Source organism: Mixophyes fleayi, chromosome 2 (genome assembly GCF_038048845.1).
Source record: "Mixophyes fleayi isolate aMixFle1 chromosome 2, aMixFle1.hap1, whole genome shotgun sequence".
NCBI classification, from domain to species: domain Eukaryota; kingdom Metazoa; phylum Chordata; class Amphibia; order Anura; family Limnodynastidae; genus Mixophyes; species Mixophyes fleayi.
Genome location: NC_134403.1, coordinates 217,147,848 through 217,174,625, shown reverse-complemented (window position 1 = coordinate 217,174,625; position 26,778 = coordinate 217,147,848). Strand labels below are relative to the sequence as shown.

General features: G+C 43.4%; 1 protein-coding gene across 3 annotated transcripts; it reads left to right on the top strand.

Moving 5' to 3' along the window:
* Positions 1–2,078: 2,078 nt before the first annotated feature.
* On the top strand, positions 2,079–16,120 carry TEKT2 (tektin 2). 3 transcript variants are annotated; one of them, XM_075198103.1, is made up of 9 exons: positions 2,086–2,467; positions 3,073–3,198; positions 3,692–3,897; positions 5,781–5,924; positions 9,629–9,743; positions 11,986–12,093; positions 13,138–13,281; positions 13,513–13,592; positions 15,819–16,120. In XM_075198103.1, the coding sequence occupies exons 1-9, from the start codon at positions 2,312–2,314 to the stop codon at positions 16,030–16,032; spliced, it is 1,293 nt and encodes a 430-aa protein (XP_075054204.1). In that variant the 5' UTR covers positions 2,086–2,311; the 3' UTR covers positions 16,033–16,120. The 3 variants fall into 3 exon arrangements, with proteins under 3 accessions (XP_075054206.1, XP_075054204.1, XP_075054205.1); XM_075198105.1 differs by lacking the exon at positions 5,781–5,924 and having other exon boundaries at positions 2,079–2,467; XM_075198104.1 differs by lacking the exon at positions 11,986–12,093.
* The last annotated feature ends 10,658 nt before the right edge of the window (positions 16,121–26,778 follow it).

Here is a 26,778-nt window from a genome sequence, read left to right as displayed (position 1 = left end):
TGAATGATTCGCAGAGGCATAGTTAAACAGGACTATGCACAAAAAGAGCTCCACTGGATAATCTCTCCTTTCACCCAATCCACAACAGGGTTATGACGGGACAGCCACGGATGACCCAGAATCAATGGAACCGACGGACAGTCGATAAGGTGGAAGGTTATGGACTCTGAATGGAGAGCTCCTATGTTCAATTGTAGTGATGGAGTCTCCCAAACAATTTTGCCTCCAGGCAAAGGACTCCCATCTAGGCCACAAACTGTAACTGCAGAATGGAGCTTCACCATAGGAATCCCAGCAGAACGGGTAAACCCGATGTCGAGGAAGTTGCCTGCAGCTCCACTATCAATGAAGGCCGACAGGACCACAGTACTGGCACCGAAAGTGACTTGTGTGGGAATCAGGACAGCATTGTTTTGGGAAATAACTTGCAGACCTAAGTGGGCCTTTCCCATACATGCTCCTTTTTCAGGTTTGTAAGGACAAGAGCAGGAGAAGTGGCCTTTATTACCACAATAAAGACATAGGCCTTGTGACCGTCTTTTGTCTCTTTCCTCAGGAGAGAGGCGATACACCCCTGACTGCGTAGGCTCCTCAACATCCGTGGGAACTGGAATAAATGCAGACGAAAGGGAAGATGCCTCTTTCTCTGTCCTCCTCTCCTTGATTCTCCTGTCAATTTTAATGGCGAGTTGCATAAGGCTCTCCAACGAGGTGGGGGAAGGATACTGCACAAGTGAATCTTTAATCTGCTCTTACAGTCCTGGCGAAAATGGCTGCGTAACGCTAGATCATTCCATTCACTGTCAGGCGACCATCTGCGGAATACAGCGCAGTATTCTTCTGCCGAACGCCGGCCTTGCTTTAAGGCCCGTAGATGAGCCTCAGCAGAGGCAACTCGATCTGGGTCATCGTAGAGGAGACCCAATGCGTTAAAGAAAGCTTCCAAAGATTGCAAGAAAGGACTAGACTGTGGCAGGGTAAAGGCCCAAGACTTGGGGTCACCCTGCAGGAGGGAGATGCCAATCCCAACTCTCTGCTGTTCTGAACCGGAAGACCAAGGTTTCAGCCGAAAGTAGAGCTTGCAGCTTTCCTTAAAGCTCTGGAACAGGGCTCTATTTTCGTAGAACCGGTCCGGCAAATTTAACTTGGGTTGATCGGCGGGACCGAAAATGGCCAGTGTAGTCCGGGAGTCCTCCTCTTGAGCGGACAAACGCTGGGACAATCCCCGGACCATCTGATACAGGGTCTCAACATGACCTGCCAGGGCTTGGAATGGAGACGATTTGGATCCACTATCTTCCATCCCAATTTCGTCTCCAGAATGTCTGTAGGGCCGGTTATAATGTTAGGAACCCCTACAGCCGGTACAACAAAACCCGGAGTCTGCTCCGAAAGCCTGGTGTTCACTGGAGCTCCTAGTGGTTGGGACAGACTTGGCCGCAGACTAACAGAGGGTCGTGAAATGTGCACCGGCTGGGGAGAACCCAGGAAAGCGGAGAGAAGTCCAGGCAAGGGTCGAGGGCCGGCAGCAGACAGCGAATCCAATAAACAGGCCGAGGTCAGAGGTCACAGGCACGGTAGCAAGGTCCAAGATACAGGCAAGAAGGGTCAGGGTCACGAGCAAACAGGCAGGGTCCAAATCCAAGCAAGGGGTCATACACAAGAGAACAATCAGAGGTTAAACACCAACAGGGCTCAGAAGCAGGCAGCAGTACTGTGAACAGGACGCTATAACCGGCAGTGAGGCTGCAGACCTCACTGCCTTAAATACTACAGACAGCCAATCAGAGCCCAGCTCTGAAATTACTCACAGCCCCTGCCTGATACACTAATAGATTAATTAACCTACGGGCTATTCATATTGAGAGGCACGAAATCAGCCCACAGGCTGTGATACCTGGCTGCACATGCGCCCAGAGGTAGTTTTAGGCGTCCGGGCGTTGCCCTGGCCGAATTTCCGGAAGTGACGTCCCGGTCGCCATAGCGACAACCGGGACATCGGGGGAAGACACAGCAAGTCGCGGCAGTGCCCGCGTCTGCCGCGACTGACTGACAGTAAGAAGAGGGAGGTATAGATAGAGAGCTACATATTAACAATTGTCATGTGCAACTATGATAAAATGAGTTATTGCCACCAGATGTAGTTCTCCTACACACTGATTCCTAAGTTAAAAGGTATATCAACCTAACTATTAGACATCCTCTTTATGGTTACCCCACTAAGCATAATATGCTAGGAAAACTCATTGTAACCAAGAACACTATGTTTATACATTATTATCTCTAAAATACAGTAACTATCTGCATAGATATGGCCACTCTACACCTGAAGCCTGGGAGCCGCTTCTCTATACCAGACTGGCACACCAACAATACTCTTATTGCCACAAATGCTGAGAGGCAGCGTTCAGCTTCCCATCAGATTCGTCAGGATGCTAGGACTCTCCGCAATGAGACCAACAACCAGGTATCTGCATGCAAACCTTGTAAGCCTTACCTTATAGCAGTGATGGGCAATCTGATATACTTCGGAGTCCGCATGGTGCAGCCCTCTAACCTTCAAGCTGACCATAGAGCAGGAAGGAGCTGGGGGCTGTAGGTGAAAGCCATAGGGCCGACTGTTGCCCATCACTGCAGTAGAGGATGTAGTACATCCTATGATATAGTAGTTGAAAGATAGTGTTCAGGTTCTCTCTGTATACTTTTTATGAAGTTTTAATATAAGTGTTTTTGTTTAAAAAAAAAAAGAGTCATAGATTTTTTTCTGATGTAAAATTTGTAATAACCCTCCCCCCCTTCCCCTTCATGAAATCATTTTTACATCATGTTCCTATTGGCAAGGGAATACTAGCTAGATATAGCTCAGTATTACAACAAATAAAGCCATCAAGGTTCAGGTGAATATTTTTATTTAATTTTATTTGTGGGGAAAAAATCAGGCTTATTTCCACATTAATCTCCATACTTAACTCCCATAAGCCAACATCTAAAAGTAATTAGATGTTGGCTTATGGCTTGAAGCAGATCTTCCTTACATTGATATTTAATCACCGAAATGTCCCTCTTGATTAGACTGAATGGGATGAGCAAGATAACAGGACCCGTCTTGCTGATCGTATTGATGAAGTGGAAAAGTGGAAACAGGTCCTGGATAAGTGTCTTTCTGAAGTAGATGCTGAAATAGATGCCTTGATACTGGTGAGTGCTATGCAATGTTCTTTATGTGCATGATGTGCAAAGCTGCCTAGTCCTAAATACCCCAAATTACTTCATAACTAGAACGCGGTACATGTTGAAGTGTTCCACAATGGTGGTGTTTGCATATATATTCCTTCCAGCTTGTTGACACTTAGCTCCATTTTCAGGATGTTGACATACAGGCAGTGGTGGAAGTGGGGGTGTACACGGTGGTATGCCATACCGCCACTTCTTCTTCTGCCTTCATTGTAACAGTATCACAGTCCATTCACTTACATTCTCATTACATTTTTCATACCGCCACTTCTAAATGTCCACTTAGACCACTGTATACAGGTGAGTTAATCCAATGATACTGAGCAGTCTGGGCTAATGTAGAGAAATCATAACACCCTATCTTTATAAGAGTAATTTCATATAATACACCTAATCAAGAGTGTTGTCTTTTATTGCTCATTGCTTTTTTCAATTAAATTCTCTTGGTGGATTGCAGATTAAAGATGAAGCAGAACGAGCCCTGCAGGCCAAGAATGTCCCTTCAGATGTAGTTACAGAGTGTCTGACTCTCCGGGAGAGCCGCAGAGATATTGACCTGGTGAAAGACCCTGTAGAGGCTGAGCTGCACAAAGAGGTGGAGGTGATTGATGGTATCCGCAAGGCATTGCAGCAAAAGATCAGCGAGGCTTTTGAGCAGCTCTGGTAAATTTGACACAAGCAATTTTTGAATGTATTCTGCATAGAGAAGGACAATTTCTGAGTTTTGAAAGACGCATATGAAAGAGTTAGAAGAGGATGTGATGTGTTATCTTGACAGATAGCTTGTAGGTGACTAGTATATATTCTCCTGAGTATATAGTTCGGAAACATTCTTTTGTCTTCTGAGCACCTTTAAACTTTGGCTGGTTAGCTCATTTCACTTTGTTCCTTAATTAGGAGGGGGGAAAATCTATCAGCAATCATTTTGTACAGGTACAGGCTGAAACAGAGAACTAAACTTCTTTAAGTGTTGTCTTTTCTCCCAGCAGTGCACAGTCATTATATAGTGGTTCCATATGGGTGTATAAGTGTTTGGCTCTACCTTGCCTATACAAGCAGTCATATAGTAGATTTCTATGTGCCATAAACATGTTTGGGGGAGTGTTGCTGGGGGTACGGTACATTATCCCGACTACCACAAACCTAATACCACTTACCACGACAAGGATTACCCGACCGTCTGTTTTCACACTTGTAAAGCCGAATGTTTATTAAAGTGATTTGCAAGAATTACGATGAGATAACATGCCGCCATCTGTAAATGACATCACTTTTAAAGAGGACAGTATTATTTGTGGTGTTAAAGGGATAATTTAAGGAGGCGCCACCTCTATAACTTAAAACTGTTACTAAAACACATTGTTGACCCGGCGCATCCTTAAATTATCCCTTTAAGACCAGAAATAATACTGTCGGGTTTAACAGTGACGTTATTTACAGGTGGCGGGCGGCATGTTATCTCACCGGAATTCTTGCAAATCAGTTTAATAAACATTCGGCTTTACAAGTGTGTAGGAAAACAGACGGTCGGGTAATGCTTGTCGGAGTAAGTGGTATTAGGTTAGTGGTAGTCTGTGTAATGACTACCACCGGTGTTGCTGTACCATGCGCCTTTTCTTTGTACTGTAGGATAAAACTTGCAAGCCCACTTTTGTCAGTGTCGAATTAGGCATCCAGATTTGGCATATCTTATGTGTCTCCTTCAGTTTGTTATACTGACAAGATGCAAAGAGGATTGTCTTCCACACTAGAGTCCATTTAATCCATTTTATGTAACGAATGATTGACACAGAGTGGCCCAAACAAGATAGTGGTGTCTAACTTGTAGTACAATAATATTCTTACAACAATCTGCTAATGATAGTGCTGCCTTCTGTAGCATTAATTCATAGTTTTCTGAGAAAAAGAAGAGAGAAAGAGTATACTGACAAGATCTCTGTTTGGCTTATACAGCCCACAACTCAGGGCCTATTTGTCTTGATCACAGCAATTGCTTATGAAACCTTTTCCAGATAATTTAATTACAAGCCATTTTCTGAGGCTTTGTCTTGAGAAGTTGGCTAAAATTAACCTTATTGTATCTCTATTTAGTAACATATATGTAAGGAAGAAATGTCTGTGTACTGTAACCATGTGTGAAACCCTATGTACTGTAACCATGTGTGAAACCCTGTGTACTGTAACCATGTGTCAATCCATATGTACTGTATGTGTAAAGTCATGTGTACTGTAACCAAGTGTAAACCCTTGTGTGCTGTAACCAGGTTTACATACTGTTCAAAATAACAGATCTAGATATGGCAGCTGTAAATAAAATGGACATTAACTCAGTCCAGTAAAGTAGGAAGGTAATAACTAATGTGTATGACACAATGCAAAAAATAGGATTTGTAGCGATGTGTACTAGCCATCTGTTGGGACCAGATGCTATAATGCATATATACTATATATTTATGCATAAACAGGTTCTTAGTTCAGGGCAAGCCTTTTTAAAATGCAATACGACAGATTCTGCATCAGTATTATACCCATGTTTGCTTTTTCAGTCTCCTGCAGGACTCACGGCAGCAACTAAACTGGGACCAGAGAGGCAAAGTTGAGACATTGGAGATAGATCGGACTTGCCTCTCACTTACTAAACATTCTCCAAACATCTCACTGAAAGTGGAACCAACTCGTGTACCTAATGGGTAGGAGCTTATAAGACAATTAGAGAGTGGTTTATTATGATCAGGATGAAGAAAACATATACTGATGTGTTAGAATGTATTAAGATGTGCAGAGTAGGCTGATTAGTGTTGTGTTTCTTGAAGAATGGGTAGTAAGACGCAAGAGGTCTTAATACCCATTCTATTTTTCTGCCTGTATCAGGAAGTGATAATTCTGCTTCCTGATGTCTGTGTATTAGATGGTGGAAGGTGTGTATTCTGATGTCTGTATTAGAGGCGAAAGGGGCGTGTTTTGCTATAAATGTTTGATATAGTTAGTAAGTCTGTGATCTGATGTCTGTTCAAAAGTTCTGTATCCTGATGTATCTAAATGAATAGATGAGAATTCATATGAAGTCTTTGGTGTTACTTCATGAGTACTACATGAGATATATTTGAGAGTGTGGTGTAATTACAATATATTTTTTTTCCCAGCCAATCACCAGTCCATTCATGAAAAAATAACAGTTTAACTTCTCCATACACCTCGCAGCTCTGGTGCTACACTAAAGTGGTAGTGTGTGCACCAATCATAGTTATTAGTAGCATGCAGCTTTAGTAATCAATCACAGAGCAGTTTGCTGGATTTTAGTTACTATGACAACAATTATAGCTAGCCCCAACACTTGATGTCACTACCTGGAATGGGGCATAATGGTTATGTATTGTTGCCAGGGCCGGTGCAAGGTTGCTCGGCACCCTAAGCAAAGCTTAAGCTTGCCGCCCGAGCGTTCTCTCCCCTCTGTCTGTCTGTAGCCTCCGTTCTCTCCCCTCTGTCTGTAGCCTCCGTTCTCTCCCCTCTGTCTGTCTGTAGCCTCCGTTCTCTCCCCTCTGTCTGTCTGTAGCCTCCGCTCTCTCCCCTCTGTCTGCAGCCTCCGCTCTCTCCCCTCTGTCTGCAGCCTCCGCTCTCTCCCCTCTGTCTGCAGCCTCCGCTCTCTCCCCTCTGTCTGCAGCATCTGCTCTCTCCCCTCTGTCTGTAACCTCCGCTCTCCCCCCTCTGTCTGTAACCTCCGCTCTCTCCCCTCTGTCTGTAGCCTCCGCTCTCTCCCCTCTGTCTGTCTGCAGCCTCCGCTCTCTACCCTCTGTCTGTCTGCAGCCTCCGCTCTCTCCCCTCTGTCTGCAGCCTCCGCTCTCTCTCCCCTCTGTCTGCAGCCTCCGCTCTCTCCCCTCTGTCTGCAGCCTCCGTTCTCTCCCCTCTGTCTGTCTGTAGCCTCCGTTCTCTTCCCTCTGTCTGTCTGTAGCCACCGCTCTCTCCCCTCTGTCTGCAGACTCCTCTTTCCTGTACTCACCTTAACTTCCTCACTTTTCTTCCTTTCTCTTCTTGCGCGCCTTTCGTTTCTTCTTTCTTCTGTCTCCTATCGGCTCCTCTACACTGGCAGCGTTGTGACATCACGACGCTGCCAGAAGCCAGGCGCCGGGTGTATTTTAAAATGCGGTGCTGCTCTGTAGCAGCACCGCATAATTGAGGGCGGGCGGCCGATCTGCCCTAGGCGATCGCACCGCCAGCATTTATTTCTAAATTATTACTGGGTCCCCCGCTTCAGTGCCGCCCTCCAGAGCCCGGTGCCCTAGGCAACTGCCTAACCTTACCTAATGGGAGCGCCGGGCCTGATTGTTGCATGTCCATATTATGCTGGACAGTAGGGCCATTATCATCATCCTCATGAGATATTTATATAGCACCACTAATTCTGCATCGCTGTACAGAGAACTCGCTCACATCAGTCCCTGCCCCAAGGGGCCTTTGAAAGTGCTCAACAGCAATTTTGATCGGTGTGGGGGCGCCCCCAACCCGATCAATGCTGCTGAGCCTGTCGCTGTAGTCCTTTGTGGCGCTAGCACTTTTTCCACTTTGTTTTGGTTGGTTTGTTTTGTCTTCATGTTTTTTGAGGGGTTTGGGTATAGACCCTGTGAGGATACTGGGTATGACGTAACCTTCTGCGCTGCACAGCTGGCCTACGCGGTACCGACCCAAGGTTCAAAATCACCCAGGCAAATATCCGAAATAAAGCAAATAAGTTTATTTAACAAAATGGTAGCACCAAACAGCAATAAACATATTTAAATAATAACTTGAAAAACTACAGTCTGGCACAGACAACATACAGGGTATAATGAAAACACCTCACCAGTATCCTTGTCACTTTCAGGGACTGCTGTCTATCAATCCAAGCTTCTTCCCCTCTCTCCTTTAAGGTTATCAGCAAAGGTAGCAGCCCTGAGTCACTGTCACTCTGCTTTCAGTGGACACACAGCTCCCCAAGACCTGGAGAGGTAAATCAGGGCAACGGCAGTACTCCAGGGACCGACTGTCCCTTTCCTGTCAGGGGCAGAGATCTATATCTCAATGTCAGTCTGACTTCAGCTATCACTTGGTAGTGAATGCCAATTTGCCCCCCTCTGGAGCTTTCTTTTAAGTCCAAAAATTGACCTCATCAGCAATTTCATAACCTGTCTAATTTGGTCCTTTTGCTGTGTTTACCTTTTCACAGGTAAACATACAGACAAAGGGATTGCAGATGAGCAACTCCTGAATTAATTAGGGACAGGTATTGTTCTGTGGCTATACAGCAGAGTTTGTTTAAACAGGAGAGATCACAATCCAGACACATTTACATTTAAATACACAATGCAGTCCTCTGTAATTAAAAATAGAGCTCTGTCTGTGGGTCTTTTGCCTATGCTAGCACACACCGCTAAACAAGGACAAGAGACCCCCTGGTGTGATGTACATTAATGCAGGGCTGGTGGACAATAATCCTTTTGCCTAGGCTGAAACAATGGAGTAGTCTGCAATTTAACTAATTTCAAAATAGAATATATACAATATTAAATATGATTGACGAATATGGGGAACCAGAGGGATAGAAAAATTATATGTTTTTATAGTCCACAGTTTGTGAGAAACGAGGTGCAGATAGTTTGAGGTGATATTGATACCTCATTTCCCCACAGACTCTTATGACAACCATCTCCCCAAGTTTTCAGAGGCTCCCTCCTGATGGGGGGAGCTGAAGAGTCAGTTTTCCTGGGGAAAGCTTTGGCCTACCTGGGGGATAAAAGGGCCTGCCTGAGCCCTGCAACTGAGGTGGAGGATGGTAAGGAATGGTGCCCTTTCCCTTTAGGGAAGAGTCCACAAGACCCAAGCCCCAGCACAGTCTTAGCACTGCATTGGGTGATTTTGAGATCACAGAAGTAGACAAAAGGTTTACTTTTGTAGGTAGTGGTGGCTGTGTTTTTTTTTGTCAGCAGCAGCTATTTATATAACGCCACTAATTCCACAGCGTTCTGCAGAGAACAAACTCACATCAGACTGTAAGCTATTAGAACTTACAGTCTTTATCGGCAACAGTGTCAATCTTATGTATGGAACACCTATTCAATAAACAATTGATGATTGGAGCAGATTATTGTAAAATCACACTTTTCAGATTCAGCAAGATGTGGCATTGCGCATAATTATCACATTACTCCAGGTTTGTGTGAATGGGTTAATAAACCCCTGCAGGCCTGTTGATTAGTAATTTTTCAAGATCCTATTTTAGGACTAGATGAGTAGATTGTGTTAATGTTTTGTAATGAGAACATATGATCAATACAATAGATATTCCTATTATCTGTGCGCTACTAATGGTACTGTTGTTGGAAAAGTCTCTGTACTACAATGTTAGACTGTCTCTTGTCAGGACGAGCACTCCCCAGGAATGGGAACAGTTCAGCCGTTACAACAAGGAAAGAGCAGAAGCTGAGATCAGAACCTCCACACAGTTGAGAGAAGTCATCGCTATCACTATTGCACAGGTGCAAAAATTACCATTTTATTTTGAAATGCTGCAGTATGTTGCTATGTACTGCATTACAGCTAATATGTACCGTATATACTCGAGTATAAATCGACCCGAATATAAGCCGAGGTACCTAATTTTACCACAAAAAAATGGTAAAACTTATTGACTCGAGTATAAGCCTAGGGTGGGAAATGCAGCAGCTACTGGTAATTTTTTTAGATTTATTCATTATTATGTTTTTAATTTACATTTCTATATGCATTTTTATATCATGTGTGTTGTTTGCTTGTCGTCTAAGTAATGGATTGTTAACCAATTTATGACTTTCCAAAATGTATTTAGCACACCTATACACTGTGGTGAAAAGGCTTTAACATGTTTAAATGGTTGAAAGATGTTACAATTACCTTGGTGGTGTAAGGGGGTTCAGGGTGCATTGAGTGGCGTTAGGCCATCGCTCCAGTATGTGGTGTGCCACGGCTATCCTCTATCCTTATGGTTCAGTCTGGATTCCGTGGGACTTGGGGGTGTTGCCTGCCTTCCATGCTCCAGAGTTCCACGAAAAAGGAAGGCAGCGATGGGAACAGCTACAGTAAATCTCAAGCAGGCACTGCGCTGCGCCCTAGAGTCTCTAGGGAGCAAAGCTCCACAGCAGAGTTTCTGGCTACAGCCTTTTCCTTCCCCCGCAGTGGAACGCATGTGCGTTCCACCAACAGGAAGTTCGGCATTTGGAACGCAAGTTTGCGTTCCAAATGCCGAACTTCCTGTCGGTGGAACGCACATGCGTTCCACTGCGGAACTTAACAACTGAGGGACAGCACACCAGGTAAGTTCACCCGTGTATAAGCCGAGGGGGCCTTTTTCAGCATACAAAAATGTGCTGAAAAACTCGGCTTATACACGGGTATATACGGTATCTGGCCTATAGCCAAGAGAGACCTACTGTCTTGCACCCCTGGGCAAAGAAACCCAATAGGAAAAAAGAAACCTAGGATTTAAACCTCTTTTCCTAAAAGGATATGTGTTTGATAGGAGAGGCTGTGGCTTATTTTGGTAAGAAAGGTGAGAACGGCTGCAGGAAACCCGCAATTCTCAGATTCTTTTTGGGTGATACTAAGCCTTTGTGGCAAGACAGACCTGTCAGCTTGAAATATTTTTTACAGTGAGTTTCATGGGTCAAACTTACACCAATAAAAGATTTAATGCCACTGTGAAAAAGGATATTCATCCACTGGAAAAGATAAAAATTTGAATGCCTGACATATCAAAAATGAAAAATATCAGTGGCTGAAATACAGGAATGTGGCTGATACGGGGCTCGGAGGTGAAGTGGCCAAGAAATGTGGCTGTCCCCACCTAACCCTCCTCTCTGCTCACAATTTCAGGAGGCAGGAAGGGAAAAAAACATGTACTAAAGATATTCAGATGGGGGAATATTTTCTAGCTAACTGTGGTGGAAGTGGGTTGGTATATGTCATTCCACCACTTCTCCTACTGCCTTCACTGTAAAACTGTAAATTTCCATTCACTTACATTTTCCAAACTGTCACTTCTAAATTTCCATTTTGACCAATATATAAATACAAATAAAATGTTTTGTGACAGAAGAACTGGGAAAGTGGCAGATGGTGGGTATATATGTCCCTGTCTGTCTTATATCCTTAAAACCCAGGGAGATTGCTTGTATTTGGGAAAAGCTTGCCTAAGAGTGTGTTCAGCTTCAGGAAAAGCTGGTAAGGGTCCCTAGGGTATAAATAAAGAGAGGAGGGTGGGCTCCATTTATAAGGCCCATTTCGAGTTTTCCAACCAGCTAGCAAGCTGTTGGTAATCAGGAGTTGTTCCTGCAAGGTGCTGAGAAAATGCTGCTAGGCAGTATCCTCTGTCTCTGTCAGACCTGGAGAGGAGGTTGGATGCATCCTGAGGGACACTGCAAACTGTGACCAGTAAGTCCTGAATATTTGAGATGTGAGGGTTTTATGTGTTTAGTTATTGCCGAACAGACAATGTGTTTAGTTTTCTTTGTTTTTCTGTTCAATAGAACTGGCTGAGGCCAGTTGTATCAAAACCTTGGTGGCCTTCCCTGCTGCTGTACAATACAATTTATCCCAGGAGATGGCGCCAGTTCCCTAACCCAGTTACTATGTTACTATATATAATATAGATAGATAGATAATAAATACTGGATGCATGGAAAAGGGAGAATGTATTTCATTACATATGAAAAATGTTTCAAATAGACTTTATCCCTCTGATAGACTAACAATGAACTAGAAGCTCAGAGAGTAGCTGTAGAATTTGTCTTCAGAAAGAGGATTCATGAATTTGAAAAAGCTCACAATGAACTCAAGTGGCAAGAGAAAAATGTAAGTACGGCCTGACATGCACAGTGGGTTTTTTTTAATCACATTTTTTTTTTTCTAAATAATTTAATTATATGAGCTGGATATGAATCCCACATATTGCAAAATACTCTGCTGTTTTGAGTAGCAGATGTATGAAGTGCAATCATGAAAATAAAATGCCTACCTTGAATTGAACAGCTTCTGAAAGATTAAGAGGGAACTATCATTGAAACGTAAATAACACAAGCTTTAGGCTTTATTTCCAAAGGCGTTTGTTTTGTGTAAAAAAAAACAAAAAACATAAATGCAAGTGAAAATGCATTGTCAAATGGCAACCAATTATTATTGGCGTTATTATTATCGTTTTTACTTGTGTTTGGGAAGTCATTGGAGATCACCCAAGGTTCACTAATGTGTTCAGTTTCGGTAAACACTGGTCAATGTAGCAAGCAACATACGGGAAAATGATACTACAACAAGCCAAAAGCAAGTAGCAGTGTCTTGCTGCTTTTGCTATTTGATGGAACCATTACTGACAGCTCTGTAAAGTAATATGCTTTCCTATTCCCTCTGGCCCTTTAAACCTTCTCTTAAGCTATATACATTTATCCTGCTGTGTTTTTTTTGTCCACACCAGTGGTGGAACTACCATTGGTGTGCCAGGTGCAGTGCACCGGGGACATGGAGATAATGGGGCCCGCTGCATGGCAGAGGCTTGAAGGCCCCAGTTCCCTCCTCCCTGCCTCCCTGCACCAGAGACCACAGCTCGCTAGTTCCATCTCTGGTCCACACATCTTGTTTGGTGCACGGATCTTAAGGCATCGCTGCCTTCTGACTGCATTTACCAAGATGCTTGATAATGATTTCATTTATTTTGTTTAGTATATTATCTGATATTCGACTCATTTTGAGGCAACACACCCTGCGATATCAAGTAGTTAACCAATGTCACGCCTGATATTGCAGTGTGTGCGGCCAGACTTTTTCAACATGGTTTGGTATGTTGAAGAGAAAGACAACTGCAGTCTGTCCTAAGTATATTATGTTTATAAAATATTTTTACAGACTAAAGAGGAGATAGAGGAACTGGAGCAAGATATAAGACGCTTGGATGAGGATCTGAGAAGCAAATATGGATTTCTAAAACTGTCTCACACACGCCTTGAGACCCGTACATACAGACCAAATGTGGATCTTTGTAGGGACCAGGTAAGATTATCACAGTGATGATATCACTCTTAATTCATATGGCCGCTAGCATAATATAACAGAGACAGGGCGATTTACAGCAATATTGCTCAACCCTTATTTCTTACATGGGACCTCAAAGATTATTGTGCCATTGTTCTGGGATCCCACGTATTATTGTGTTGAATCGCAGCTCTATGGTACTGCGGATGATAGTCACTGAACCTGAACATCATCTTTTTTTGTCTCTAGGTGCAGTATGGATTAACAGATGAAGTTCATCAGCTAGAGGGCACCATTGCTGCTCTAAAGCAAAAACTGGCTCAATCACAGTAAGTTTGTAGTGTTAGATCACTAAAGCTATCAAGATAGATAATTACCTGCAGCCAGGTACTGACAAAATCTACACAGTTACTACTGGTTCCTTTGGTGACACTTTCTGGAAATCTCAGTAACCCCTTCTCTAGCATTTTATAAAATAACTTTGGCTCCTTGATTTGTCCGACAACTTCCTGAATTTACATGATTTGATGAACACTTTTCTGTATTTTGTTTTTAAATATGAAGCATTGGTACAGTTAGAACTCTGCTGTGGTCCATCTCACATATACAATTTGCAACAATACACCTAAAGCATACTTGCCAACTTTCCTGTAACTCCCAAATAATAGGTGATCTCTCGGACTCCTGAGACAGTGTGGCACTCTACCTGATGCCAGGTTAGAATGAGAAGCTTTGAATGGAACCCAGCATGCTGATGCAAGGTGCATAATTATAACCCACCCCCAGCTTGATTGAGCTCTCCTGCCCAAATACAAGAGGGAAGCTCTGGAAAGTCAGAATTATAAAGAAGATCTTGGGCTAGATTTACTAAACTCGGACTTTGAAAAAGTGGAGATGTTGCCTATGGCAACCAATCAGGTTCTAGTTCTCATTTATTTAGTACATCTACAAAATGACAGCTAGAATCTGATTGGTTGCTATAGGCAACATCTCCACTTTTTCAAACCCGCAGTTAAGTAAATATACCCCCTTGTCTCATATGGAGTAATACTATATAGCACTCGCTGCAGCTTTATGATTTTGTAAATATTTTTGCATTCATTAGAACAGGCTGCACCACATTCCCCTTCTTCTATATCACAGCTAAGCAGATTACCTGCCTAGATATTCCTGGAACAGTATAGGGCTTTCACATCCAAGGGGAAAATGGCCTCACTCAAGATTGGGGCCTGATTTGGGCAGATTGGGGTTGTGGTAGTTTAATTGTTAATCGATGACCAATTTAATTTTAAAAGGAGCTTGACTATAGACAGGTGCAATTTAATAAACAGCATGTGTTTGCCCTAAGCCCCAGCATTTGACATCTTAGGAAAAGTCTGGATATTGGAAGACACTAAACTGGCCTCTATCTCGCCCTGATATTTGTTTTGCCTCGTCTTTCCAGCAAGATGCAATATGACATCCTGAGAAACCCTGGGTCAAATAAAATAGTAATGCTTATTTCTACCTTAACCAAATTTTACTGTTGTTCCTAGTCCTGCCTCTCAACTAAGTCCTGGGGGTAAATGTATCAAGCTGCAGGTTTGAAAAAGTAGTGATGTTGCCTATAGCAACCAATCAGATTCTAGCTGTCATTTTGTAGACTGTACTATGTAAATGATAACTAGAATCTGACTGGTTGCTATAGGCAACATCTCCACTTTTTCAAACCTGCAGTTTATTAAATATAACCCCTACAAACTGATTGGTTGCTATAGGCAACATATCCACTTTTCAAACCCACAGCTTGATAAATTTACCCCTGGTCCTAAATCTAAACCTAACACATTCTGTAAAGGACCATTAAACCTGAAATACAAGTTACTTTATATTTCAGCTGAGTACGAGATATTGTTCTCTATTGTCAGACGTTTCAGATTTTCAAAGGGCCACTGCCTGTAATATGCAAATGAGCTTAACAGGTACATTCTTTCGATAGATAATCCAGTCATTACAACACAATTATTATATTCTGATTAGCATTAACATTTTATATATATATTTATTTGTAAATATTATTATTGTCCCATTCATATAAGGCAACCTGTACTTTAGACTCAGTTGTCCTTACCCAATGTTAGTGTTACTGCTGTTTTATAAAACTTTGTAAATTCTAGTTTGTATGTATGGGCGATGGGCCTCAGAACAACTCCAAACTATAGTTACTTATACTTGCCACCTTTTACTCATTGGCCTCCGGGAGATCTAGGAGGACGAGGGTATGTGGGGGCAGGCTTTGACAAATTGCTTCATTTTGGCCCTGCCCCCTAAGCAAATGTCACCATTTTGGTCAATTACAACTGGGGCTAAGCCCCTCCCCCACCCACTTCACTAATGAAGTGGGTGGGGGGCGGGTGGTTGCACTGCTCTCCCGGAATTCCAAGAGGACTCCCAGAATTTCATGAGTCTCCCGGACATTCTGGGACAGTAGGCAACTATGCTACTCATGTTTAGTGCAAAGAAGTTTGTGATACAAAAGTAAAAGATGGTAAACAAACACTCTCTTATTCCTGCAGGGATGCCCTAGATGCTCTCTACAAACATCTTGCTCGTATAGAAGTGGATATCAAGTGTAAAGAAAACTCTCTAAATCTGGACAACAAATGTATGGACACCCGCCAAAAACTCATCCTGCCTGCTGAGAAGTATGTTGCAACTGTGGACACCTTCAACCGTACCACCAATCGCAATCTCTCGCCCCTGAAAAGTCGTCAGCTAGAGCTAGCTTAAGAATTTTGGCGGGGAAAATTGCAATTTTAATACACATTTATCCTATTATAGTTTGCTACATACAAAATAAAATACATTTTAAGCCTAATATTTGATACTGCAATAGTTCATTATTTAAATCGCCTACAATTTTACAAATCAGTTCAATGTAAAAATACTGCCTTTATATAATATTTGATATTTGTTAGAGATATAAGTCAATGAACTTTTTTTGTTACAGTCTTTCTCTGCTATTTCCTGGTGCACATTTTCCAATGTGCCAATAAGTACAATGTAGCATCCCAGCCTCTAACACACTTGTCTGATGGGTGGTGGGTGCACTTGAGTATGCCACTTACGTCTATATCAGCCTTTCTCAGCTCATCTCCTTGTAGATGAATTGGCAAACCTGCAAACAGTAGTTTGTGTAGTGCAAAAGCAAAAATGAATCATATATATATATATATATATATATATATATATATATATACATACACATACACATACAATGGTGCTAATAAATAACAACTAACCAAGCTGCTAAAAAACAAAAACTAGATTGGGTTTATGCCTGCCCCACAGTGATATTAGTATGACAAAAAGAGAATGAAATAAGGTCATCTTTAGTAAAAAAAAAAATCCACATTACTATTATATGCAGGCCTATATTGTAATCTAATCACTTATGTTTGTATAAAATGTACAAATACACAATACAGTTAAGACCATAAATATTGGGACATCGACACAATTCTCATATTTTGGGCTCCATACACCACCACAATGGATTTGAAATAAAACTAAGAAGATGTGCTTTAACTGCAGACTTCCAGCTTTAATTTGAGGGTAATTACATCCAAATCAGGTGAACGGTGTAGGAATTACAACGGTTTCTATATGTGCCTCACACTTTTTAAGGGACCAAAAGTAATGGGACAATCGACTCAAAACCTATTTCATGGACATGTATGGGCTATTCCCTCGTTATTTCTTCATCAATTAAGCAGGTAAAAGGTCTGTAGTTGATTCTAGGTGTTACATTTGCATTTGGAATCTGTTGCTGTCGACTCTCAATATGAGATCCAAAGAGCTGTGACTATCGGTGAAGCAAGCCATCATTAGGCTGAAAAATCTGCTTAGCAAATACATTAGGCCAAATCAACTGTTTGGAACAGTCTTAAAAAGAAAGAACACACCGGAGAGCTCAGCAACACCGGAGGACCACGGAAAACAACTGTGGTGGATGACAGAAGAATTTTTTCCCTGGTGAAGAAAAACCCCATTCACTCTCCAGGAGGTAGGTGTATATGTGTCAAAGTCAACAATCAAGAGAAGACTTCATAAGAGTGAATATAGAGGGTTCACCACAAGATGTAAACCATTTGTGAGCCACAAAAACAGGAAGACCAGATTAGACTTTGCCAAACAACATCTAAAAAAGCCATCACAGTTCTGGAACAACATCCTATGGATAGATGAGACAAAGATCAACTTGTACCAGAGTGATGGGAAGAGAAAAGTATGGAGAAGGAAAGGAACTGCTAATGATCCAAAACATACCACCTCATCAGTGAAGCATGGTGGTGGTAGTGTCATGGCGTGGGCATGTATGGCTGCCAATGGAACTGGTTCCCTTGTATTTATTGATGATGTGACTGCTGACAAAAGCAGCAGGATGAATTCTGAAGTGTTTCGGGCAATATTATCTGCTCATATTCAGCCAAATGCTTCAGAACTCATTGGATGGTGCTTCACAGTGCAGATGGACATTGACCCGAAGCATACTGCAAAAGCAACCAAAGAGTTTTTTAAGGCTAACAAGTGGAATGTTATGCAATGGCCAAGTCAATCACCTGACCTGAATCCGATTGAGCATGCTTTTCACTTGATGAAGACAAAACTGAAGGGAAAATGCCCCAAGAATAAGCAGGAACTGAAGACATTTGCAGTAGAGGTCTGGCAGAGCATCACCGGGATGAAACCCAGCGTCTGGTGATGTCTATGCCTTCCAGACTTCAGGCTGTAATTGACTGCAAAGGATTTGCAACAAAGTATTAAAAAGTGAAAGTAGGATTGTTTAGTTCGTCCCATTACTTTTGGTCCTTTAAAAAGTGGGAGGCACGTAATTCCTACACTGTTCATCTGATTTGGAGGTAAATTCCCTCAAATTAAAGCTGAAAGTCTGCAGTTAAAGCAGATCTTGTTTGTTTCATTTCAAATCCATTGTGGTGGTGTATAGAGCCCAAAATATGAGAATTGTGTCGATGTCCCAATATTTATGGACTTGACTGTATCTATATATCTTGAAAACTAGCATCTTTGTTGGCATTAGCCTTTGCAGTTAGAGATGTGAAACTGACTCTCATTCACATTTTAGACCTCCGGTTTACACAAAGACTCCAGGGGGCTACCACGTTATTTTGAAGGGAAAGATTAAGACGTTTTTTTCAGTCACCCCTAGTTGAATTTGATCTTATGCAGCTTTCCCTGCACTTACTGCTTTGCTGAGCGGGAATATCTCTCAACTGATTTTGACCTGACGAAAACCCTTCCAGCCTGCAAGGCTCACTACTATTAAGGAGTGGATTGTTGGTACTATGAGGGAAGCCGGTATAAAGCCTAATCAGTTCCCAGGCCACACACTGCTGTGTTCAGTAACCACCAAAGCAGCAAAAGGCAAACCTTTGCAAGCAATTATGCACGCTGCTTGATGGTCCTCAGCCCAAACTTTTGCTAAACATTATTCTAGATCTAAAAAAGGTTGAGTTTCTCAGAGCAACCACCCAGTGATAGTCTGCTCACCAGCTGTTTCTTGGTGGCAAGCCTCCTGACGAATAAAACACGAGTTTGCAGGAATCTATGACCTGCAAACTTCATTTGTTCTAGAGAATAGTATTGCCACCTATCAACAGCTCGCACCCTGTACCTATTGCTATACCTGTTGTTCCCTCTTGAGAAATGTTTCACAAAGGACACAGTTTTCTCTGGTATCCCCACTAGGCGCAGCAAGGGACCAGAAGAGGCCTCAAACCACTTTGTCTAAGGAAGCAAAGTGAAACCCTATTCTATATTAAATATTCAGATTGGAACATTAATATGTCAAGTTTCCACAGTTTACATTCCTTGACTTACATTGTTCTATTTTTTCCAGGAAGGATAAGATTCATCTTTCATGTCTTTGTATCCTGCATCTTCATGAGTTACAGTGCATAGACATTTCCTAATAATTATAAAACATGTGGCATTTGTGTTCTTCTTTGCTCATGGGATTACTATCACTGCTCCTTCCTTAGTTTTAGTAAATATTCTCTAGGTCTGGATGGCCATCAGTAAGTGTGCAAAAAATCGGCGCTTTGGAGGCGCCTGCTCATGTGACCCAAGGGTGTGCACCAACACGCCACCCCCCACTCTATGCTGGCAGGGGAGTGACGTTTCTTTCACTTTCCCCTGCCTTTAGTGGAGATTGGGAGGGTTGCTGCCTAACCCACCAGCTGTTGCTAGGTGTCAATCCTATTCCCTAGAACAAATCATGTTTGCAGGTCATCGATACCTGCAAACTTGTGTCTTCCATTATTATTTTGAACCACCTGGGTATTAATGAATAGCCTTCTAAAATAAACAGAATTGGAGAAGTCAGACATGAACTCAGCTTGACCTGAAAGTTGTACAGTAGATATTAAAATTGCCAACCTGGTTGACAATGGTAAGTATTCAACAATGAGATGATCCTGTATGATTAAAACATTTGGGGGCTTTACCTTTTTTTTACTACTGCTATGGAGTAGATTATATATATATATATATATATATATATATATATATATATATATATATATATCTATATATATATATATATATATATATATATATATATATATATCTCAAACATCAGGACGACACTAGGAAACCTACGTATGGCTGTATGGCAGTTCCTTAACTAGCAGCTGGCCATTAACTGACATCGGTTGCAATGCACAATTGCCAAGTTCAGTCTTTTATAGTACAGACTCCCCCCACAGGCTTGGCTTAACAGACAGGCGACACTCTCCCTTTGCCTTTAAAAGGTATGCCCAGTAGATGTTTTGTAACCTCTCCTGATTGCAGACAGCTTGTCAGCCTTTTGCTGTTGCTGTGGAAGACAACTCAAAGCATGTAAGTTAAATTACATTTTACACTTCAGCTTGTAATATATGTCTCAGACCTGTATGTAACTGGACATGAACACAGTGCTACACCTGTATATAGCTTGGTCTGCAGCCTTTTACCTACAGACTTTCAGCTCCATAGTCAATTACACCCTGAGAGGCCCGTGGCAAGCCACTCCCATTGCCAATATATATATTCTAATACCCACTCCACGATCCTCGCGCAGCCGGCCGCCTGTCACTTCCGGGTTGCAGCAGTGCCGATCATGTGACCCCCGGCGGGGAATTCAAAACTCAGCCTCTCCTCTGTTTTTAAATCACACTCTGACACAAGCCCTCTGTCAGAGCAACAGCTTACACTCATGACTCCTGGCTCCCTGTTTCTGCTCCCTGTGTTCTTCACTGCATCTCCTGTGACTTCTTGGTGTAGCAGACCCAGCTTGGCCCTCATTACTCTATTGGTGTGACGGACATCTGCTTTTGTGTACCAGACCTGGCTGTACCTTACCTACTCTAGGAGGAAACTCTGCTGTACATATAACTACAGCCACAGGTACCTTTCCAGTATTATTTTGCTGCTTGTCTATCTATCCCTCAAGTTGGTAAGCTTAAGTAGGGGCCGCGACCTGCAGTTTCTCAGCAGCCATGCCCATCCTGCTTTGCGGAAGTTTTTGGTGAAAACCCGAGAGGCTGTTAGACTCCGCGCCCTGCTGAGCTGGTGCTAATACTGACTGAGGGACTCCTCTGAGCATAACAGTTTGCTCTGACCCCACACAAAAAAAAAAAGATGGACGAAGCAGGCAATCCTCCGCCATGGGAACTGCTCTGTCAGATAGTAGGTCAACTAGATGAACAGGAGAAAAACCAGATTCAGCTCCTACAATTCCTAAGAGGCCTTCACAATCGTATGGATACCCTGCAGAACACTCTGGCAGCTCAGGTTAACCCTCCACCTTCTGCTTCTCTGGTGGCTGGTGCTCCTGTCACTCCCTCTACTTCCTTGCAACGCCACATACCAAATCCCCCCCAGTTTGATGGTGACCCTAAATCTTGCAGGGGTTTCTTAAACCAATGTGCGATTCAGTTCGAGTGGCAAGCGGCCAACTTTTCCACTAAGAAGATAAAGGTAGCCTTTATTATTTCCCTATTGTCTGGGCAAGCTCTGGCTTGGGCCTCTCCATTGTGGGAGTGCAATGATCCCCTCCATCAGAACTATAGTTCATTGCTGGAAACATTCAATAAAATATTTGACAACCCCAATAGAGTTTCTAGGGCAGCCACTGGGCTTCTTCGCCTACGCCAAGGATTCTTAACCCTGGGTCAAAATGCCATCCAAATTCGTACCCTAGCTTCGGAGCTCCGGTGGAATGAGGAGGCCTAATAGCTAGGGGTTAACCGTTCTGATAAAAGAGGAACTAGCTGGGAGGGAACTTCCTGCAACTTTGGATGCACTGATCACCCTCTGTAATCAAATTCTCCAACCCATTGCTATCGGAAAATGGGTTGTGGCAGTTCTAATACTGTCTGAGGGACTCCCCTGAGCATATACACACACACACACACACACACACACACACACACACACACACACAATATATAATTTTATATTTTTTATCATAATTTCTCTTTTGCTGTTCCTGAGCCTCTTTTACATGTTGTTGTACAATGGAACCTATCTTTCCTAACCTCTCATACATTTGGGCCACAAATTGTACAACATTTGGCTCTCTGGGGCCTTGCTGCTACCACTATTACTTCAACATATCCAAGATACCCCTTGGCTGTTTCCCGAACAATAATGCAAAATGATTAAACCCTGGTGAGGCTTGAGGTACCTTATGGATGTCAAATAACAGCTTTTCTCAGCATGTGCTTCAATGTGCAGTTAAGGCGCTCCGACAAGTCGTTCATTTGTGGATGGTACACAGAGGTGTGAAGAGTCGTCATCCCTAATATATGACACATGTCCTTCTTCAACTTGGATATGAATGGGATGCCCTGGTCTGTGAAAATTTCTTTGGGAATACCCAAACGCATAAAAATGAATATAAGCTCTTTAGTTATGGTGCTGGACTTTATATTCCACAGGGGAACTTAGTCAAGTACCACTAGTATATATTGGTGCCCACAAACGGACTTCTCTATTGGCCCCACAAGGTCCATAAATATACATTCAAAGGGAAGCTGTGGTATTGGTATGAGAGGTGCCCTATACATGGGTTTGGGACATGTTCTCTGACAGATGGGACATGACCAGCAATACCTTTTCACTGCTATATACACACCGGGCCAGTAAAACATGAGCAGTACTTTTTGCCATGTTTTTTCTTCCCCCTTGTGTCCCCACAGACGTGTATGTGCTGCTTTTAACACTAGAGGTATATCATCATCAGCAGCAGCTATTTATATATGAACCTGGGGAACCATTAACTGTTCTATCTTTTCTCTCTGTACAATACCAATTCTATGTAGAAAATTAATTTTATAACAAAATATAGTATATCTTTCGTACACCATTCTCCTCAGTCACTTTTTTAAATGCATGCTCCAATACTGCATTGTTAAGCACATCTTGAAACCCCAGTCTGCTTTGAAATCTTTGCCAGTCTGCTTTGAAATCTTGTGCAGTATAACTACCTTGTGTCTTGTTGCTGTGCTTAGTCTTGCCATGGTGTATGACATGTGTTAAAGTAATTCTATCGTTTTCAAATAAGCATTGCATAGGCGATTGTATTGTGTTTCTAACGCACAAAGTGATTTATTTTAGCAGATGTAAATAGTCAACAATTCAATACATTATTATATTATGATACAGTACAGTACAGTACAGCCAATACCAAAAGATAAATACATACCGCTTGCGCTACGCTGCGCTAACCACGGGCACCAGTGGACAGTGATTCACCCCTTTGAATACTGTGATCAGTGAAGACTGAGCCTGATGGGGGTGCAGCTATGATTATATATACAGTCAGTGTTACACAGTGAACAATAGAGATGACGTGGCTTGCTTCTATAGGTCCAGACAAGGGTGGTTCCAGGGTAAACAGGTCATAGGCTGATTCAATCTAAGGAATCCAAAGGTGGGGGGTCATCTGTCCAGGGGATGTGCTCCAGTTACAATGAGTTCATTAGCATATCACATTCTGATATCAATCTGGCTATTAATTCCCTAACATCAATAACTAGAGTGATCTATGCGATCTCTTCGAGGATGGAACTGGACAGCTGCTGATGAATAGGGGAATAGTATGATATCAGACATGACACATTTCCCATAACCTGAACCTTAGATAACACTAAAGTGTACATATAATCATAATATATAAACTAATAATAAACCAAATACTGTCTGCTCATAAATTACTGTGTAATGGATCCAATATGAATATGAATTACATAAATAACTAAATGTTGTAATAAGAGTGTGTGCGTGCGTATTTTACCGTGCGATCGCCGTATGCCACGTGTAGCGTGGCATACTGAGTGCAATCGGCCAATAAAACAATATTAACCAATATACTTTCGTTCATCCAATTATACGACTTCAACAGTTCCACCCTTTGATAGTACAATAAACTATCACCTTAAAGATGTTATATGCAGGATCTCAGTACCACGTTTTATTGCTATGCAATGCAAATCCCCCTTGGGGTATGACCACGCTGTTTGTAGATCTAAACAAGTTCTCATAGGAGAGAGTCTTAATCCTCAAAACGATTTCCTCCTTTACTATAGACCGTACACTTCTGGAACTTGGAGATAACCTTTTGTATGCCCTTCAAGGATGCAATAAAACACTTAATACATTATTTGGAAAGGTACAAAGTACAATAGAACATGTATCAGCTATACAGAATACTCTACTACAGTTCTTCAAGTTTAACAGGTTCATCTGTCCAATGCAGGTCTTTAAGCTCAGAATACATTTACACACTTCATGTTCATCAATAGCATCATCCTATGTCTATCAATAATGTCATATACAACCTCCTTCAGCTTGCTTTAATATACACACTTCTAATAATGTCATCAGTTCATTTCATCGACACTTGTGGGCGGGCTATTGTCTGTTCGTTCTTCCCAGTCTCCCAATACTCAGATTTAACAGTGATCGGCTTGTAAACTATTGGGAGACTCCAGACTAAGGGACCTAGGTGTTGTACTTTTCCCCTAGTGACCTCCCACCCATAATTCAGGTACCTCAAGAATATTTAGTGGAAAGAGAACTAATCCTACTTGATATAATCATTGAGGCACGTGAGAGAACGCCCAGCACTTTGTTTGGTCTAAAACCTTCCCCTCCCAAGAATGATAATCATTCTCAAGGATGCCTGCTCAAGTCCGAATATTTCTGGACTGGCATCGCTGGGTGTACCTCTTTTTAACTATGTGGTCGCCGCACTTTCGGACGTAATGCTACTCAGACAATAGCCCAGTGGTTCTCAAACTTTTTCAGTTCGCGGCACCCTTACAGTCTCCAAATTTTTTCAAGGCACCCCTCCAAAACAATTATTGAGCAGTCCTGTTTTAGAAGTAGTTGGGTCAAAAAATTGTAATAAGTATTTAGGTCAGGACAGAAATACTTATTTAGTTGTATGCAAAAATGCCCCCTCTACATCCAGACACACTGCCCTCTCTCACACTGCCCCCTCTGCCCTCTGTCACGTTGTCCCCACTCCTCTGCTCTGTCACGCTGTCCCCCCTCCTCTGCTTTGTCACGCTGTCCCCCCTCCTCTGCCCTCTCACACGCTGTCCCCTCCTCTGCCCTCTCACACGCTGTCCCCCTCCTCTGCCCTCTCCCGCTGTGTCCCCTCCTCTGCCCTCTCACGATGTGTCCCCCTCCTCTGCCCTCTCATGCTGTGTCCCCCTCCACTGTCCCTCTCCTGCTGTGTCCCCCTCCACTGTCCCTCTCACGCTGTCCTCCTCCACTGCCCTCTATCATGCTGTGTCCCCCTTCACTGCCCTCTCTCAAGCTGTGTCCCCCTCCACTGCCCTCTCTCACGCTGTGTCCCCCTCCACTGCCCTCTCTCATGCTGTGTCCCCCTCCACTGCCCCTCTCACGCTGTGTCCCCCTCCACTGTCCCTCTCACACTGTGTCCCCCTCCACTCCCCTCTCTCAAGCTGTGTCCCCATCCTCTGCCCCTCTCACGCTGTGTCCCCCTCCACTGCCCCTCTCATGCTGTGTCCCCCTCCACTGCCCTCTCTCACGCTGTGTCCCCCTCCACTGCCCTTTCTCACGCTGTGTCCCCCTCCACTGCCCTCTCTCACGCTGTGTCCCCCTCCACTGCCCTCTCTCATGCTGTGTCCCCCTTCACTGTCCCTCTCACGCTGTGTCCCCATCCTCTGCCCCTCTCACGCTGTGTCCCCCTCCACTGCCCATCTCATGCTGAGTCCCCCTCCACTGCCCCTCTCACGCTGTGTCCCCCTCCACTGCCCTCTCTCACGCTGTGTCCCCATCCTCTGCCCTCTGTCACCATCCTCTGCTCTCTGTCCCCCTCCTCTGCTCTCTGTCCCCCTCCTCTGCTCTCTGTCCCCATCCTCTGCTCTCTGTCCCCATCCTCTGCTCTCTGTCCCCCTCCTCTGCCCTCTGTCCCCCTCCTCTGCTCTCTGTCCCCATCCTCTGCCCTCTGTCCCCATCCTCTGCCCTCTGTCCCCATCCTCTGCCCTCTGTCCCCCTTCTCTGCCCCGCTGTCCCCATCCTCTGCTCTTTGTCCCCATCCTCTGCTCTCTGGCCCCATCCTCTGCTCTCTGTCCCCCTTCTCTGCCCCGCTGTCACCATCCTCTGCTTTCTGTCTCCATCCTCTGCTCTCTGTCCCCCTCCTCTGCTCTCTGTCGCGATTCCTCTCACTCTGCCCGCGCCAGCCATAAAAAAAAAAAGAACACAGAAACTTGCCAATCTCTCCTGCAGCAGCTTGTTACTGATGTCGATATTCAGTGACAGCTGGGAGAGAGGAGGCTGCTGGGTCCCGGCGCCCGATGGATTGGTAAGTTTCTGTGTTCTTTTTTTTTTTTTAATGGCTGGCCCGAAGCACCCCAGTGACAGCCCGCGGCGCACAGTTTGGGAACCGCCGCAATAGCCCCTCGCACTTTCTACAAGCTCCAAGGTTTCCAAATTTTCCTTTACCCCTGAATTGAATAGAGTAATTGGCTGGTCCGATTATGCTACTAACTTCTCCTTCATCCCCAATACCTCATTATCATTACCTGAACCAGCCTCTGTCACCTGCCAATAATTAAAAGAATTGACCGTCCTGAGAAGAGAATGAAATGAAAGAACACAAAACAGGAAAAACTACAACTTCATGCTTTGGCCTTTGGCTCAGGTGCTACTAACTGCATTCGAGGCCTTCCAGAACAGACTCATGAGTGCCCTTGGACCCTTATCTGGGTGTTGGCCCCTCTGCAGTGGGTGGAATGGGCACCAGTGTGTCTCTGCTACCCTTGAAGCCGTGATGCTGGTAGCCTACACCTGGTACCTGTCTGTCAAATAACCTGAGCCTAAGAAATTACTGCTTCACAACTTTCTCTCCCGATCCAACATCCTGACAGTTAGTGTGACCTTTCAGGAAACAGTGTTTTGGACGTACTCGGTTGCTGTCTCACTATTTACCTTTTCTCA